General features: G+C 35.7%; 1 protein-coding gene across 2 annotated transcripts in view; it reads right to left on the bottom strand.

Annotated features, from left to right (window-relative positions):
- The window catches only part of Gulp1 (GULP PTB domain containing engulfment adaptor 1), a 254,929-nt gene that overhangs the window by 84,903 nt on the left and 153,481 nt on the right, over nucleotides 1-16,545 (bottom strand). For both annotated transcript variants that reach the window (XM_028765828.1, XM_028765827.1), the window contains exon 3: nucleotides 10,257-10,318. In XM_028765828.1, coding sequence (XP_028621661.1) covers nucleotides 10,257-10,318 — 62 coding nt within the window. The remainder of the gene's footprint in view (nucleotides 1-10,256; nucleotides 10,319-16,545) is intronic.

Here is a 16,545-nt window from a genome sequence, read left to right as displayed (position 1 = left end):
CTTAGTGAATCCTGACAAGAAAAAAAAAAGAAAGTAAGCAGAAAAAAGAGCGCTGTTGAGATACTTCTCACTGACCATTCCTCATTTGTATGTGCACTCTGGAGAGAAGCTGGCCAGAAGCTCAGAGCTCAGAGTTTTTTCCAGCAACACATATCTGCAAGTTAGTAACTTGATTTACTTTGATTTATTTTTCATCTGAGAATTCAAGTCAAATGCTTTTATTTTAAAATAACATGTCTATTAGAATTTATCTGATAGAGCTATTTTTTTCTATCTGTCCACTCAAACTCAGCATCACTTTCCTATTTACAATTTTTTTAAGTTACAATTGAGTTGTTCAAACATTAACAGTCTTGTTATTGTTGCTCTTTGGAGAGCTAATGAGGTGACTAAAATGTGCTCACAAGGTTACTGCTAAAAGTTATTCACCTATGCTTAAGTCATTTCTGATTTATATACCCACAGTTGCACATTTGTATAGAATGAATTTCTTGAAATATCTTTAGCTAAACGTTAACCCTGGGTCATTTCTGCCTGGTAGGATTAAAAGCAATATGCTAATTTTAATACTTCTGTATTTTTCTTTACTGCCTAAATCTTAATCATTATCATGCATCATATTCTGGCACACCATTATTACTCTTAGAAAACATAACCCAGGGTTGACTTATGAATGTAAATGGCTGAATTGCACATTCATAGCACTTTACTCTCTGCTTCTTCTAGCATTTAGTCTAGGTTCCGCCCAACAGTTACCTGGCAATAGCCAGGTGTGCTTGACTCATTGTAAAAGCCACTGCTTGCTCTCTCTTCTCTCTTGTGCTCTTGCTCTGTCTCTCTTCCCCAGTTCTCCTGCCCCTCTCTCAACATGTGCTCATGGCATATGTCTACTCCTCAACTCCTCTACTCCCTCTCCCTGTCTACGCCTTTCTCTGTCTCTACTACCCCTCAACTCCCCTCCCCATGTCCTGAATAAACTCTATTCTATACTACACCATTGTGAAGCTGGTCCCTCCGAGAGAAAGGATGCCACGGCGTGGGCCCTCAGAGGCACCCCATTCTACCACACCTTACAGCACCAACACCAAACATATTCCCTCTCTCCTTTATTTTCATAAAACACAACACTCTGAGACACTGTTTCTCAGACCGAGGCTGCAGAGCATGCATTGGGTTTTTCATTCATCAGTAATTTCATTTTTTCTGTTTCGATATTTCAACTGGGCAAAGGGGAGTGTCTGATACTATATCCAGTGCACACAAAGAATGACATAGAGACCACCTTTACTTCTTTAATTTGATACTAAACATTCAGGAGAAAATTCACTTACTCCTTAAAAAAAAAAGAAAGAAAGAAAGAAAGAAAAAGAAAAAAAACAGATGGAGATAAATACTCCCCTGGAAACTTGGGGGAAAAAATAGAACACAGATTCTTTTTAAATGTAAACAAGATGCAAAACCGTTTGGGACACAAAGTTTCCCATAGTTTATGCCATTGGAAAAGAGAGAAAACATAGCTTAAGTATGATTTAAAATATATGTATTTATCTGCATAAGAGATAAAAGATTATTTTCTTAAAATGTCTTCAGAGAAAGAAGACTTCTTCTTTCTTCGTAGAAAGTCTTCAGAGGACCATGAACTGGGACCATGGCATGTCTGCTAAAGACCTATGCTGTGACTGGATTAGCTGGTCACTGCCTCATCTCATGTCTTGGAAGGAGAACAACAAGGAGAAGCTGGAGGCCACTTGCCCCAACTGTCTTCCTTATCATGGCAGCTGTCCCATAGTGTTTATGAGGGGTGCAGGTCACAGAGAAGTGTAGCTATCACTCAGGTCCTTCAGGCAGGTAAAATGGCTCGTGTATAACACACATATATCCATTAGAACACCTAGATCCTAACACAATCTAACCATTATACAAACACTTGGTATTTTGTACTGTTTGAGGAACAATTATAAGACAAATAATCTGTATTAGTACAGTTTTCCTCCAAATACTTTCCTTTCTCTGTTGATTGAATCCAAGGATACAGAATCATGGGTATGGAAGTAGACTGCAGTTAAAATGAGGCCACAGAATCCAGTAAGGATGTTGGTTCTCTGATTAATTTATATCATTGTTTAACCCACATGTTTCCTGACATAATTTTACCTTCAGTGGTAACTCCTTTATCCTTACTTCTCATTTCTCCTGGATTTCTCTTTCAAAGAAATGTTCACCTCTTGCCTAGGGTTTTGATGCAGCATGAGCTGATTTTAGCCACTCATCAAAGCCACTTCTGAAATAGTCTTGATAAAAGCTTTGAATGTCTTTGACCTTTCTCAACTATTTCTGTTTTATTTTCTCCTCAGTCCCTTGAATTCACATCTCAAGCTTCAGAATTCTACTGCTTGACCCTTTAAGGATCAGATCAATTTGTACTATTTTCAAAATTATAATTTGTCCATGAACAAATTTTCCTGTTCTTTCACAAAATGATAGACTTGTCCAACCTTCATACAATCCCTGTAATAACTAGGTGATTTTATAGAATTCTGTAGAACCGTAAGTCACACAGAGACATTTTTACAGAGAGACAGTGTTAGTGGATATGCTGAGTAAAAGCAGAGAAAGAGAAAGAAAATGAAGCCTATGGATTGTGGCCTCCTGGCTAGAGAGGCAGAACATTGGAAACATTCCATTTAGTCTACAGTGTCACTCACAACTGGATAGTCTTAAATGATATGCCCCAAAGCCTAGGTTAACAATCAGGCCAGGGTGACACATGTGATAGCCTGAAAAGGCAGATATAGATGCAGTATTCTATTTTGTTTTGGGGCAACATAATCTCCCAGCTAAGTAGGTTAATCTTTCTGATGCTGTGATAGTATAATGCAATGGAAAGAAAAATGGATACTGGATAGTGCTAGGTTTCAAAAGCAGGACAAATGGCTGAGGTACCTACATAACATATTGGAGTGGACTTGGCCACTAGGTTCTCTCTGCACCCCACAAATTCTACCTTTACAGGGTTCTCCCAGCTGGCATACCCAGCCCCCTATGCTGAACTCTGCAGCCCAGGAGGCTAGATTGTCCTTCCCTATGTAATCCAACCATTTTGGTTGCCTACTCTTGTACCTTTGGGCCCACTGGCTACGGTACCTGGTTCCCCTCTTTCCTCTCTTTCTTCCCCTCCTTCTCTCCCCACATAGCACAATTCAGTCTGGTCATGTACACTCTAAACTCTCCCAGATGTCTCCTTTTCTGACTATGCTCTCCCACATGTTTATAAAAGATCTTCTCTACCATACCTACAAGCAGTCATCTTCTATTCCTTTCCTTTCCTTCCTTTTTTATTCTTTCAGATAGGAGACTTGGTTTTCATATCCAACTTTATACTATTTTCCTCTGTTAACTTAGGAAAATTAACTTAAACTCTCTGAGCTTCAAGTAACTTTATCAAGAAAATGATAAAAATGGAGGAATTAACACAATACCTTTGGATATATAACATGTGTATTATCTTTAAGTATACCAAATAAGGAAATGCCACAGTGAACTGCTGCAGTGAATAATTGATATAAAATGTGTCATTTCTGCTTCAGTTTCTAGTAACTTTGAGATAATACTTAGAGAAATTTCAGAGGTAAAAATAATAGTATATAGTAATTAAGCTTTAAAATTATGTTCACTAATAATTTCAGCAATGTGGGGAAACTTGGTGAGGAACTAAATAGCCTCTTTAAAAGAGATGAATTTTCAGAAATTCAACTGATTGTACAACTTATCTGAAGAACTGAGAAGACACATCGTCTACTGCTATTTCTCTTTCTGAATTTATCTTTTCATCTTGTAAGTACACAAAACCACATAATGAATAACAAACTTCCAAGTATACTATAATTTACCTATTTATTTTCACAATATTTATTATTAAAACATTTTATAGCTTATCACTAAAAGGAAGAATGAGAAAATAGCATCATAGAAATTTCTGCATTCTTTTAAATATGTAATAGTGCTTCTATGTTACACACACACACAAAAACATGACATACAGCTACAGAAATAGAATTGCCTAGAATTATTAAATAAAATATAAAATTTTCCATTGGATAAACTGAACTAACATTTAGCTTACATAATCATCTGTGCATCTTCAAATGTTTGAATGAACATGTTGTATGTACTAGCATCACTGAAGAACAAGTCTAAGATTCCAGATAACTGTTTCAGAAGTCTTTTTACAGAGCTGACTTTTATTACTGTTTCCAGATTTTAATAAAAATATAGTTGAATAAGTGAAATTGATTAGGAAAAGTACTTCTGAGCTTTGCACTCTAATTTTTACATATATATATATATATATATATATATATATATATATATATATATATATATTTACATTTTCCTTGTACCACAACTAAGAAACTTGGCCAATTGTTATATTTATGGGGATTATAAAAGTACGCTAAAATGTCTTAAAAATTTAGAATTCTATACCATTTTGTGTGTGTTCAGAAATGTATTATATGTTTCAGAAATCTATTAAAGAAATGTAACTTTTCTGTTGCTTTTAAAGGACCCACAGAGTTAAATCATATTTCCTCTTCCTCTCTCTCTCTCTCCATATATATATATATATATATATATATATATATATATATATATGCACACACACATATATATTTGGTTTTGTTCTCTTCTCATTTATGTTTGTCTTTGCAACCAAGTAAGAGTTTATAGATCATAAATATTTTGACATCTGATTATGAGGAGGAAACGCTAACTAGAAGTCACCCAGCTCAGCAAACCATCAATCCTCTAGGCACACCTAGAGGGTAACAATACACATTCCATTTTTTTCCTGTAGGAAAAGCCAACATCACTAGAAAACAGTGTCACCTGATGTAATCGCCTTGTTAAAGTTTTCATCCAGAATTCTATCTCTTTATCTGACAGATCTTTTTCATCAGAAAAGACACAAGTTTTAAGGTCAAAGTCTGTGTTTCTGTTTGCATTTGTTCATTTTCAGAGTCTACAACAAAAGAATGCATAAAACATCAAGTAATCTGACAATGTCCTTAAGAATCCACTGCTTCACATATTATATTACATTCTATTAAATATTACTTGTATTATACATATAATTTGCACATGTTCTATATATGAAGACATGGGTATATAATTCCTGAGGAATGAGTCTAGGGCTTTTCATACATTATGCAAGTGTTCCATTACTAAACTACAACTCCAGTCCCCTTTTACCATATCCTAAATCTGAATACTTCATCAAAGGATCAAGAAATCAACCTTCAAGAGCAGTTATACATTTTAAAATAAAATATTTTATAAATGTTCTGTATGAAACAATTGTCACAAGGCCTCATGTAGAAAATCACTCTTACATGAATAGAATAACAAACTGATTAAAATAAAAAATCTGTCAGTATTTCACCTTCATAGAAAAGACATCTTAGCATTCCTGTCAGAAGTGGGAGAGCATGAAAATGTAGCTTTCTTAAGGGTAATATCTTTGAACGTTTTTGCTTTAATGTTCTAATTATAGCAATGGGGGTGAATATAAAATCCATCTTTAGATCATGTCAGCCTTATTTTCAAAATAAATTCGGACTCTGCAGCAATTCTCCAGTCTCTAGTGTGATTCAAGTAGCAATCACATCTGGCCTATGTTCAGGGAATACATTTTGGCTCTGTATGGTCAAGTTAATTAAAAGATTTTCTCAGAAATCAGGAACATTTGTAATCTCAAGCACTAAAGAGCCTAAAACAAGGGTTACAAGTTTGAGTCCAGCACAGTAAGAATGAGAACTTATTTCATAAAACAACAATAAAAAGAAAAGAAGGTAGAAGAGAGGGAGCCAGGAAGAAATAAATGACTAAACAATACAACTAGGTTGTAAGATCTTACTGCTTCCCTTCATTACTTTGTACATTTTCACCACTCAGTAGTTCCATGAATACGTGAAGAGTCATGGTAAGAGGCTATATTCAATGGGAGATGTGATTAAACTTGTTGACCATCTCTTCTACTGTAAGTGTACCAGTATCTGTTTATAACAGCACATATCTTTAATACCCAGGAAGCAGAGGCAGGCAGCATGCAGATCTCTGTAGTTTCAGGTTAGCTAAGACTATAGAGTCAGAAGTTGCCTCTGACAATGGCAATTGCATACATAGGCAATTTTTCACTTTTAAATTAGTTAAATATGGTTGTTTCGTCTGTTGAAAGACAAGTTACAATAGAAAAGTAATGACTTATAAATTATTTGACTGCAGACCATAAATCTGCAGAGCAAATACACATTTGCCACATAGATTCTGAAAGTTTCTTTCCTTTTTATATTTTATTCTGCCTCTAAATGCAGGTTGCCAATGATCTCCAGTACATTGATTTCATAACCCATTCTCCTCCTTCAGTTATAATCTGTAGATTAAATGCATGGTTACAGAGTACAGAAGAATATATGATAAATTTCCAGGGAACTAGTACTAATGTGACTACACATAAAGAAAATATCAAAACTAATGAACCTTATGTAGACTGATACATACTAAACCTAATATTCTATATCCCTCCATAGATTCAACATGGTTTCAATATAAAGATCAAGGCAATATTTTATAATTAATATTCTATAAAATGAAAGAATGTGGAACTAAAATGTATTCCTAAAAAGGAATGAAAGGGACAATAATATTCAAGCAAAAAAAAAATCAAAGTTTGAAGACATCTCAATTAAATTGTATCACATATTTTTAGAGGGGACAACTACTACTCTTAAACAGTTCTGTTAATCTTATCTTCTTAATTTTGAACCAATACAAGCCAAAAGTGAATTGACGTCAAACTTCTTACGGATAATCTTCTCTTTTGTCCAATCTGAAAGTAGGCATATTCCTGTTTTCCATATACCAACTGCTCCTATGTTGCATCCAGTATTTGTCTGATGTTTACCTTATTTATATCATACATGAATTTCCCACCATTTGGTAAACTTATTACCAATCCTCATGGACAAATTCCTAAGAGTTCTAATGACATTTTGATTCTAGTGATAAAGATCAGCATTCATGTCATGGCAGAGATGGTTAAAATCTTCTACATTTAGTTTATGATTTAAACTGGGTATTCTGACATTCAAAAGCATTCTTAGTTCTATGTTTTAGTTTTGTCTGTCACTAGACTGATGACCAGCAGTCCTATGTGCAAATTCACCAAGTAATGGTGCCAATATTTAGTCAAATTCTAATCTAGAAACTGTGATGGAATTATTTTGTAGGAGTGCTTAATGCCTACAATCAATGGATACTTTGTAGAAAGTCAATTATTCTAGGTTATCTGGGCAGGCCTTATCAAAGCAATCGAAAAAGTCTTGGCAACAGAATAGAGATGGAATTGTTATTTCCCTGCAAAAGAAGGGAATTTTACCTGTGGTCTTCAGGGTCAACTCCTGGCAAGAATTTCACCAAGATCTTTTAGTTGGTCTATCATGTAGATTTATTCTCTCCCTACACCTTAGTACTTCTCTTTCTTTAGCATTTCTATGGCTGTGATAAAACACCTTGACCCAAAAAACTTGGGGAGGAATGGTTTTAACCCACCTTACGAATTTCTGGCCACATTCTGTCACTGAAGGAAGTCAGGGCAGAAACTTGAGTCAGCAACCCAAAGAGAGGAAATGAAACAAAAGCCATAAAGAAATTCTTATTAGCCTGCTTACTCTGCTTTCTTATATACTCAGGGAAACTAACTAGGGTTGACACTATCTAACATTGGGTGGGTTATCCTACATTAATCATTAATCAAGAACACTCCCAGTAAACATACCTATAGGCCAGTTTTATAAAGCCATTTTCTCAACTGAAAGTCCCTTTTCTCAAGATACTCTAGCTTATGTCAAATTGACATAAAAATAGCCAACATAGTCCTATTGATCCAACTTTGCTGAGAGATCTTTGATATATTGTTTTATCACTTTTAGTATTTGGGCTAGAGGTCAGCTTTTATTACATCCATTGAATAGGTCATACCTTGCTAACTGCTTATCCTCAAAACCATCTGTCAAACCTGATGGATGGAAATGATAGCCTGTGTCTTCTTTAATTTGGGAATCCTACCTCATAGAGGTGACTCACTGTTCTCTGAATCTCTACAACTTTTTGAAAGTGTCATGTGAATGGCAAAGAACATAGTACTTGCCGGCTAGTATTAGCCAACTTAACATAAACTACAGACACCTGGGAAGAATGTATCAGAAGAATCTCCTCCAACAGATTGGCCTATAGGAAGGTTCAGCCCAGTGTGGGCAGTGTCAGCTCTAGTCAGGTGGTTCTAAACAGTATAAGAAGGCAAACAGAGAACAGGAAACAAGCCAGTATTCCTTCAATGATCTCTTGCTTCTGGGTTACTGTCTTGGCTTTCCCTGATAATGGGTTGTATTGTGTTAGACAAATAATCCCTTTCCTTCCCAAGTTGTTTTGGTCAGTGTTTGATCACAGCAAACAGAAACCAAACAAAGACATATTGTGGCCTTTTTTGCCAGCTATTGTCCTTCATCATAATAATAGACATCCAATACACAGGAGACATCTAGAAAACTCTGTAATACACCAACCTTCAGTAACACCTTAGTCAAGAATGCTTTATACATAATAGACATTTAAATAACAAATTCATAACCTGCTGTTATTACATTCAGTTTTTAAAAACACAGAACTTTAAAGCCAAAGGGACCTCAGCTTTCTAGTCATCTCTGTCTTACTGTCTTTGTGACAATAGGCAAAGTATGCAGTGTTTCACCATCAGTTTTCTAACTTATAAGGTGATGATAACATTGTTACAAGGCCATCAATATACATCCGTACTAACAGAAGTCATGCAAAAACACACCAATATTGTAAATTTAATGAAATACACATTAGTAATAATGTTATGCAACAACACACCAATCATTTATAAGAAAAACTTAGGAAGTCACTTTGTTTGATAAGCTCTATGGGAAAAAAGTGTTTATGGTTGCTAATATCAACTGAGTAGTTACTTTATGTCGTATGTTGTTTCAAACTTCATCCACCTTCGTTATATCTCAAATAGCTCAAAGAAGAAACTGCTATCATTGACTTCTTTACATTTGAATGCACAGTTCAGATACAGGAAAGTTCAGTACAGCTAAAATTGTTACTTAGGATATATCACATGGCAGTTTAGTTCCATGGTCTGTGATCTTCCATGCTGTACTTAACCAACTCCTGTAAACACAGGCTGACTTTTCATAGTGCATAGAGTTGAACAAGAAGAGAAAACATCTTTAAAATTGGTCCAAGACAACCAAGTGGTACAAAGGAGGGAAGAGAATGTTCTTCAGATCTCTGCAATGCTATTTGATGCACATATGATATATATCATCACAAATTACATCAAATTAAACCTGTTTTTCCATAATAAGCTGCATGATGAACAAAAGCAGTACTCTATGAATGCATGTAATAACACCTAGTGAGTCTCTCACTTACTAAACAGCTTGTGTGTTAGGCACTGTTCTTGAAGCCTTACAGAATGCTGGTATCCTCTGTGTGGGAAAGTGTTCTGTAGCTTTTCTTTAGTGTCAGTCATTTTCTAGCTATGAATCTGGTATAGCACAAGGAACTTAACACTGTCTACATACAGATCTACCTTGTCACATAAACATTATAATACTAAAGTAAAAGATATTTCTAGCTAGAATAGAGCCTCCCAACACTGGACAAACAAGTGTTTCAATGTGATCCATTTTATTCAAAGTGAAATAGTGCTTGGTTCTGCTTAAAGGATAGATTTGTACAATGAATATCAATGTCTGACTGTTTAGCTCAAAATAATAATAGCAATAATAGCTCTCTCTCTCTGTATATATATATATATATATATAATCACATGCCATTTATGGTAAATATTTGGTATGATCGGTAATGAAAATTTTCTTTGATTCATTAACTTTTCATGATAAGCAGTGGCAATCAACTTCCATATCAACTTTATAAGAAAATTAATAATATAATAATTGCCTAATATTCTACATTGTGCAAATATATATAAATTCTAAAATACTCATATATATTACATTATATTATTCATTTCAGTCATATCAATTTAGTTTCAAATACTTCTTACCAGGACATGTCAATGCATAAGATATTTTTAAATTAGCACAATTATTTCAACATAGCATATAACAATATCAAATTAGATAATATCCAAATAACTATTTTACCTTTGCATTATAGGGAATGTAATGTTTTGATAAAGCTTCAGGCGTATGCATCCATGTTTTGTCTGTAACAGAGAAAATACAATACTGAATTAAACCACAAATTTCTATGATGTCATATACATATATTCTCACCTGAAGGAAGTCCTGCTAGGAACACAATCTAGTTTTCTGAGCCTTTCTTAATTTAAGTTATTGTAACTGGAAATTATTAAGTCACTTATTCTTTTCTTATCATAAAATTCATCTGTTAATTTTGTAGGATGCCAGTATGTAGCCAAGAATCACCTCAAACTAGCTGTCCTCTTACACAAACATAACTTCCCCTGGTACTCACTTTATAAGATCAGCGGTGAGCTATAAGCAGTAACAATTATGCAAATTAAGACAAGTTTTATTTTGTGTTTACTGTTTTCATAGATGCCAGATATATTGAATAATTGCCAGATAATAGAATATTCTATTCTTTTATAGTTATGATAACTTTAGCAACAACCTTTGCATAATCTAAAGGGAAAAAATACATTAAGGGAGAAACTGCTCTTGCTTGAAGTTGATTATGTTCATTAGATGCAATGGGCTATCAGGATAATCTCTATTTCAAATTTAGGAAAGTATTAGTTGAAGATCTACTATCAGAAGTTTTGAAAATTAATATTCTTAATTGTAGTAATTGGAAAAGGTAGACACATGTAATAATGTGCTCTCCCTGCAGCCTTGAGCAGGCCTGAAACACCTTGTTTACCACAATAGACCAAATAATAGGAGTTACCCACTGAGCTTGCCTTGAGACATCTTAGGATGCACTCCCCTACCCCTCTCCAGCAGTGACTAAGGATGGGTTTCCCCCACCCATCTCTGGCAGAAACAAGAAGGGGGTTCGGTGGGGCTTTTCCTTTAAATTAAGAGCTGAACATTAAACTTCGAGCCTTAATCAGAGAACTTTGTCTTGGCTTCATTTTTCTCTCGCTCTCTGTCCCTTTCTTCATTTCTAGCCCCCCTTTCAGGAGAATCTGGTTGGTCCATGGCATCATAATAAAATGTTAGGTGGCTACATAATAAAATGTTAGAAATAAAATAATTCCTAAAAAGATAGGTTGCAGGGCTACGGAGTTGACTCAGAAGTTAGCATGACTAAAATGCTCTCATAGCAAGCATGAGGACCTATTCAGATCTGTCTTTTTCATGTAGCAGCTTTGTGCAGTACTTTATATCTCAGTATTGAGGAAGCAGAGGCATGAAGAGCCCTGGATCCCACTGGCCATCTCATTTCAGTCAATGTTGTACTTTATTTGTATATACATATTATGTAAAAAATTCCTAAATAGTCTCATTAATGTATAAAGGAGCTAAAGTTTACAAAGGGCTAATTCATTCTTTTGGCCTCATGCATTTATTTTAGGGTAAGACTTTTAAAGATTTGAAGATATTTTATTTTATTAGAGAAGTAGTTTTATGTGCATATTACTCCTTAGAGGACCTTAAAATTAGAATCTATATGACAAATGCAACAGAGTTAAAAATATGACTTTTTATTTCGTTTTTCTAATATAAGATCTTACTATATACTCCTGGCTGACCTGGAATTCACTATGTAGACCAAGCTGGCCTTAGACTATCAGAGATCCATTAGCTTTTGCCTCATAAGTGCTAGGAACAAAACCATATACCAGTATAAATAATACATTTGTGCACACAGAAAGGAAATATCAGTTACTAACAAAGTATTTTCAAAATTCAGCTGAGATTTAAAAATTATCTTAAAAGAAGCAAATATGATATCATTAATATGTGCTTTACAAACTGGAAAATAAAAATAAAGAATTCATATATTACTATAAAGGATAATACACAATACATATATTAAATATATTTATGTGGTGGTAATTTTCTAAGATGAAATGTGGAAAGATCAATGGCATCAGACAATTTCTATGCACAGAGCACATCAGAGCTGTATGTGGGAAAAATATTTTGACCGGCATGCATCCAAGTTTTAAAACAGAATATTGACAGTGTCACTTAATGAGTGAAATTTTAAAGGGCTCAGGGAGATAGATTAGAGTTAAGAACACTTATTGCTCTTTCAGAGGACCTAGGTTCAGTTCCAGCACCTACACAGTGAATCAATGAAGGTAACTCCAGTTGCAGAGTATCTGATGAATTCTTGCCTCCAGAGCTACCAGGCATGCATGTGCTATACAGACATATATGCACACAAACACTAATACACATAAAATATAAGTAAAAAAATCTTTTTAAAAACTTAATTGAATACAGTCCCATCATATTTGTGCTTTTTATTATTACTAGTAAATATTGCTAAATCAGGAATAGTCTTTTTAAAAATTCAGATAGTGTTGCTTTTTATGTTAAAGTCTTTTACTTAGGGGCTGGTAAAACGCTTTAGCAGGTAAGATGCTTATTGAACATGCATAACGACATGAGCTCAGATCCTCTGTACTCATGTAAAGAGTTAGGCACTACACTTCATAGCTATAATACTTTATCTAGGGAAGAGGAAGACAAGACAATTTCTAGAACTTCTGTACAGTCAATGCACACACATAGGTATGCATCACCCTATGAGTAATGTATACATGCACATATGTTAGCACACACACACAGAGGGAGGAGGAGGAGGGGGAGGGGAGAGGGAGAGACAGAGACAGAGACAAAGACACAGAGACTTGGACTCAATATGTATATATATATATATTGCCGGGTCTCGAGGCTCATGCTGGTAATACCAGAACTAAAGAGGCGAGGTCAGGTGGATGACTATAAGTTGGGTTACATAGTGAAATCCTGGACAACCTGACTACAAAATGAGACTCTGTCTCAAAAAAAAAAACAAATAAAAATATAAATTAAGTATTACACAATGAAACAGTGGAAATATAAAAGATTTATCATTAAGAAATCTGAATATATATACAATATTTTATCTCTATACATAATTCATCTCAAGACACTTTCCAGAATGATGTAATGTCAAAATGCTGTCTGAAAGTCATTGTGAGAATTCATTCCTATCCTGAAGCAGAAAAAGAAGAGATTCTCCTTGTAAGTCATTGCTACTGGAAGAGGAGAGCTCTTGTCTGTCACTGTCTCAGACTCAGTAACATAGAAAGAGGGTGGCCACACAGATGTTCCTTGAGGCAGGATAACACGAACATGATATGGTGGTTCTTCACTCTCACTTTGACTGGATTTGGAATCCCCTAAGGAGTACACATCCTGATGTATTTCAAGGAATTTCCATAGATGTATAACTGAAGAGGGAAGGCACCCCCTAAAAGTGGTCACTAGCCTCTTATGCATTTATAAGGAGAAACAAAGGAGAAACAGATGAGCACTGATCTTTCCTCTCTTTGCATCCTAGCCAATCAAGATCAAATAATGCAACCATGTGTATTCACCACTGTGAATGTCAACCATTTCCCAACATAATGGAACTTCCCTTCCAAATTGTGAACTAAAATAAATCCTTCTTTCCATAATCTTCTTTTGAGATTTATTTTCATACCATGTCAAGAAATGTAACTAATATAAACGATTAAATTTCCAGGGTATAAGCTGTAATTCCTAACAGAAATCAGTGTTCACACAGTATCCAGTATGGTAGTTTAGGAGTTGATTTTTTACTTCAAATTTTTCAGAAACTTGAAAATTTTCTAAGAAAGTCCTTTTTTTTTCATTTTTTTATTGGATGTTTTATTTACATTTCATATGTTGTCCCCTTACCCCATCCCCCACCCACCCAGGAACCCCCTACCCCCTCACCCCTCCTCCATCTTCTCTGTGGATGTAACAACTACCTACCCCCACATTCCCACTTCCCCACCCTCAAATTCCCTGCCCCTGGGGCGTCCAGCCTTCCTGAGGTCAAGGATCTCTTCTTCCACCTATGCCCAGCAGGACCCTCCACTCTTACATATTCAGCTGAAGCCCTGGATCCCCCCCCCCAAGTGCTCCCAGGCTGGTGGTTTAGACCCTGGGAGCTGTGGTTGGTTGGTATTGTTGCTCTCCTCATGGGGCCACAAACCCTTTCAGCTCCAATGGCCTTCACTCTAACTCCTCTATTGGGAACCACATTATCAGTTCAATGGCTAGTTGTGAGCAAATGCCTCTGAATATGTCAGACTCTTAAAGACCTCTGAGGAGACATCCATATCAGGATCTAATCAGCATGCACTTCCTGACTTCCACAACAGCATCTACCTTTGGTGACTGCACATGGGATGGATACTCAAGTGGAATGGTCTTCAGACGGCCCCTCCTTCAGTTTCTGTTCCTCACTTTGTCTCCATATTTGCTCCCTTGAGTATTTTGTTGCTCCTTCTAAGAAGGACCAAATCACCCCCACTTGGTCTTCCTTCTTCATAAGCTTCATGTGGCCTGTGAGTTGCATGTTGGGCATTTCAAAGTTCTGGGCTAATATCCAATAATCAGTGAGTGAATACCATGTGTGTTCTTTTGTGATTGGCTTACTTCACTCAGGATGATAATTTCTAGTTCCATCCATTTACCTAGGAAGCTCTTGAATTCATTGTTTTTAATAGCTGAGTAATACTCCATTGTGTAAATATACCACATTTTTTGGATCCATTCCTCAGTTGAAGGACATCTGGGTTCTTTCCAGCTTCTGGCTATTATAAATAAGGCTGCTATGAACATAGTTGAGCATATGTCCTTGTTATATGTTCGAGCATATTCTGGGTATATGCCTAGGAGTGGTATAGCTGGATCCTCAGGTAATGCTATGTCCAATTTTCTGTGGAACCGCCACACTGATTTCCAAAGTGGTTGCACCATCTTGCAGTCCCACCAAAAATAGAGGAGTGTTCCTTTTTCTCCACACCCTACCCAGCATCTACTATCGCATGAGTTTTTAATCTTAGCCATTCTGACTGGTTTGAGATGGAATCTCAGGATTGTTTTAATTTGCATTTCCCTGACAACTAAGGATACTGAAAATTTCTTTAGGTGCTTCTCGGCCATTCGAGTGTCCTCAGTTGAAAATTCTTTGTTAAGCTCTATAACCCATTTTTTATAGGGTTATTTGGTTGTCTGGAGTCTAATTTCTTGAGTTCTTTGTATATATTGTATATTAGCCCTCAATCAGGTGTAGGATTGGTAAGGATCTTGTCCCAATTTGTTGGTTGTCATTTTGTCCTATTGACAGTGTCCTTTGCCTTATAGAAACTTTTCAATTTTATGAAGTCCCATTTGTCAATACTTGATCTTAGAGCATATGCCTTTGGTGTTCTGTTCAGTAACTTTTCCCCTGTGCCCAAGTATTCGAGGTTCTTCCCCACCTTCTCTTCTATTAGTTTCAGTGTATCTGGTTTTATGTGGAGGTCCTTTATCCACTTAGACTTGAGCTTTGTACAAGGAGATAAGAATGGATCAATTTTCATTCTTCTACATGTGGTCCTCCAGTTGAACCAGCACCATTTGTTGAAAATGCTGTCCTTTTTCCACTGGACAGTTTTAGCTCCTTTGTCAAAGATCAAGTGACCATAGGAGTGTGGGTTCATTTCTGGGTCTTCAATTCTATTCCATTGATCTTCCTGCCTGTCTCTGTACCAATACCAGGTAGTTTTTATCACTATTACTCTGTAGTACAGCTTGAGGTCAGGGATGGTGATTCCTCCAGAAGTTCTTTTATTGTTGAGAATAGTTTTCGCTATCCTGGGTATTTCGTTATTCCATATGAATTTGAGAATTTCCTTTTCTGTCTCTGTGAAGAATTGAGTTGGGATTTTAATGGGAATTGCATTGAATCTGTAGATTGCTTTTGGCAAGATGGCCATTTTTATTATATTAATCTTGCCAATCCATGAAAATGGGAGATCTTTCCATCTTCTGAGATCTTCTTCAATTTCTTTCTTCAGGGACTTGAAGTTCTTGTCATACAGGTCTTTCACTTGCTTGGTTAGATTCACACCAAGGTATTTTATATTATTTGCAACTATTGTGAAGGGTGTCATTTCCCTAATTTCTTTTTCAGTCTGTTTATCTTTCATGTAGAGGAAGGCTACTTATTTGTTTGAGTTGATTTTATAACCAGACACTTTGCTGAAGTTGTTTATCAGGTTTAGGAGTTCTCTGGTGGAATTTTTGGGGTCACTTATGTATACTATCATATCATCTGCAAATAGTGATATTTTGACTTCTTCCTTTCCTATTTGTATCCCTTTGACTTCCTTTTGTTGTCTAATTGCTCTGGCTAGGACTTCCAGTACTATATTGAATAGGTAGGGGGAGAGAGGGCAGTCTTGTCTAG

The sequence above is a fragment of the Grammomys surdaster genome, unplaced genomic scaffold (assembly GCF_004785775.1).
Source record: "Grammomys surdaster isolate TR1022 unplaced genomic scaffold, NIH_TR_1.0 165, whole genome shotgun sequence".
NCBI lineage: Eukaryota > Metazoa > Chordata > Mammalia > Rodentia > Muridae > Grammomys > Grammomys surdaster.
This window is presented reverse-complemented; position numbering and strand designations above follow the sequence as displayed.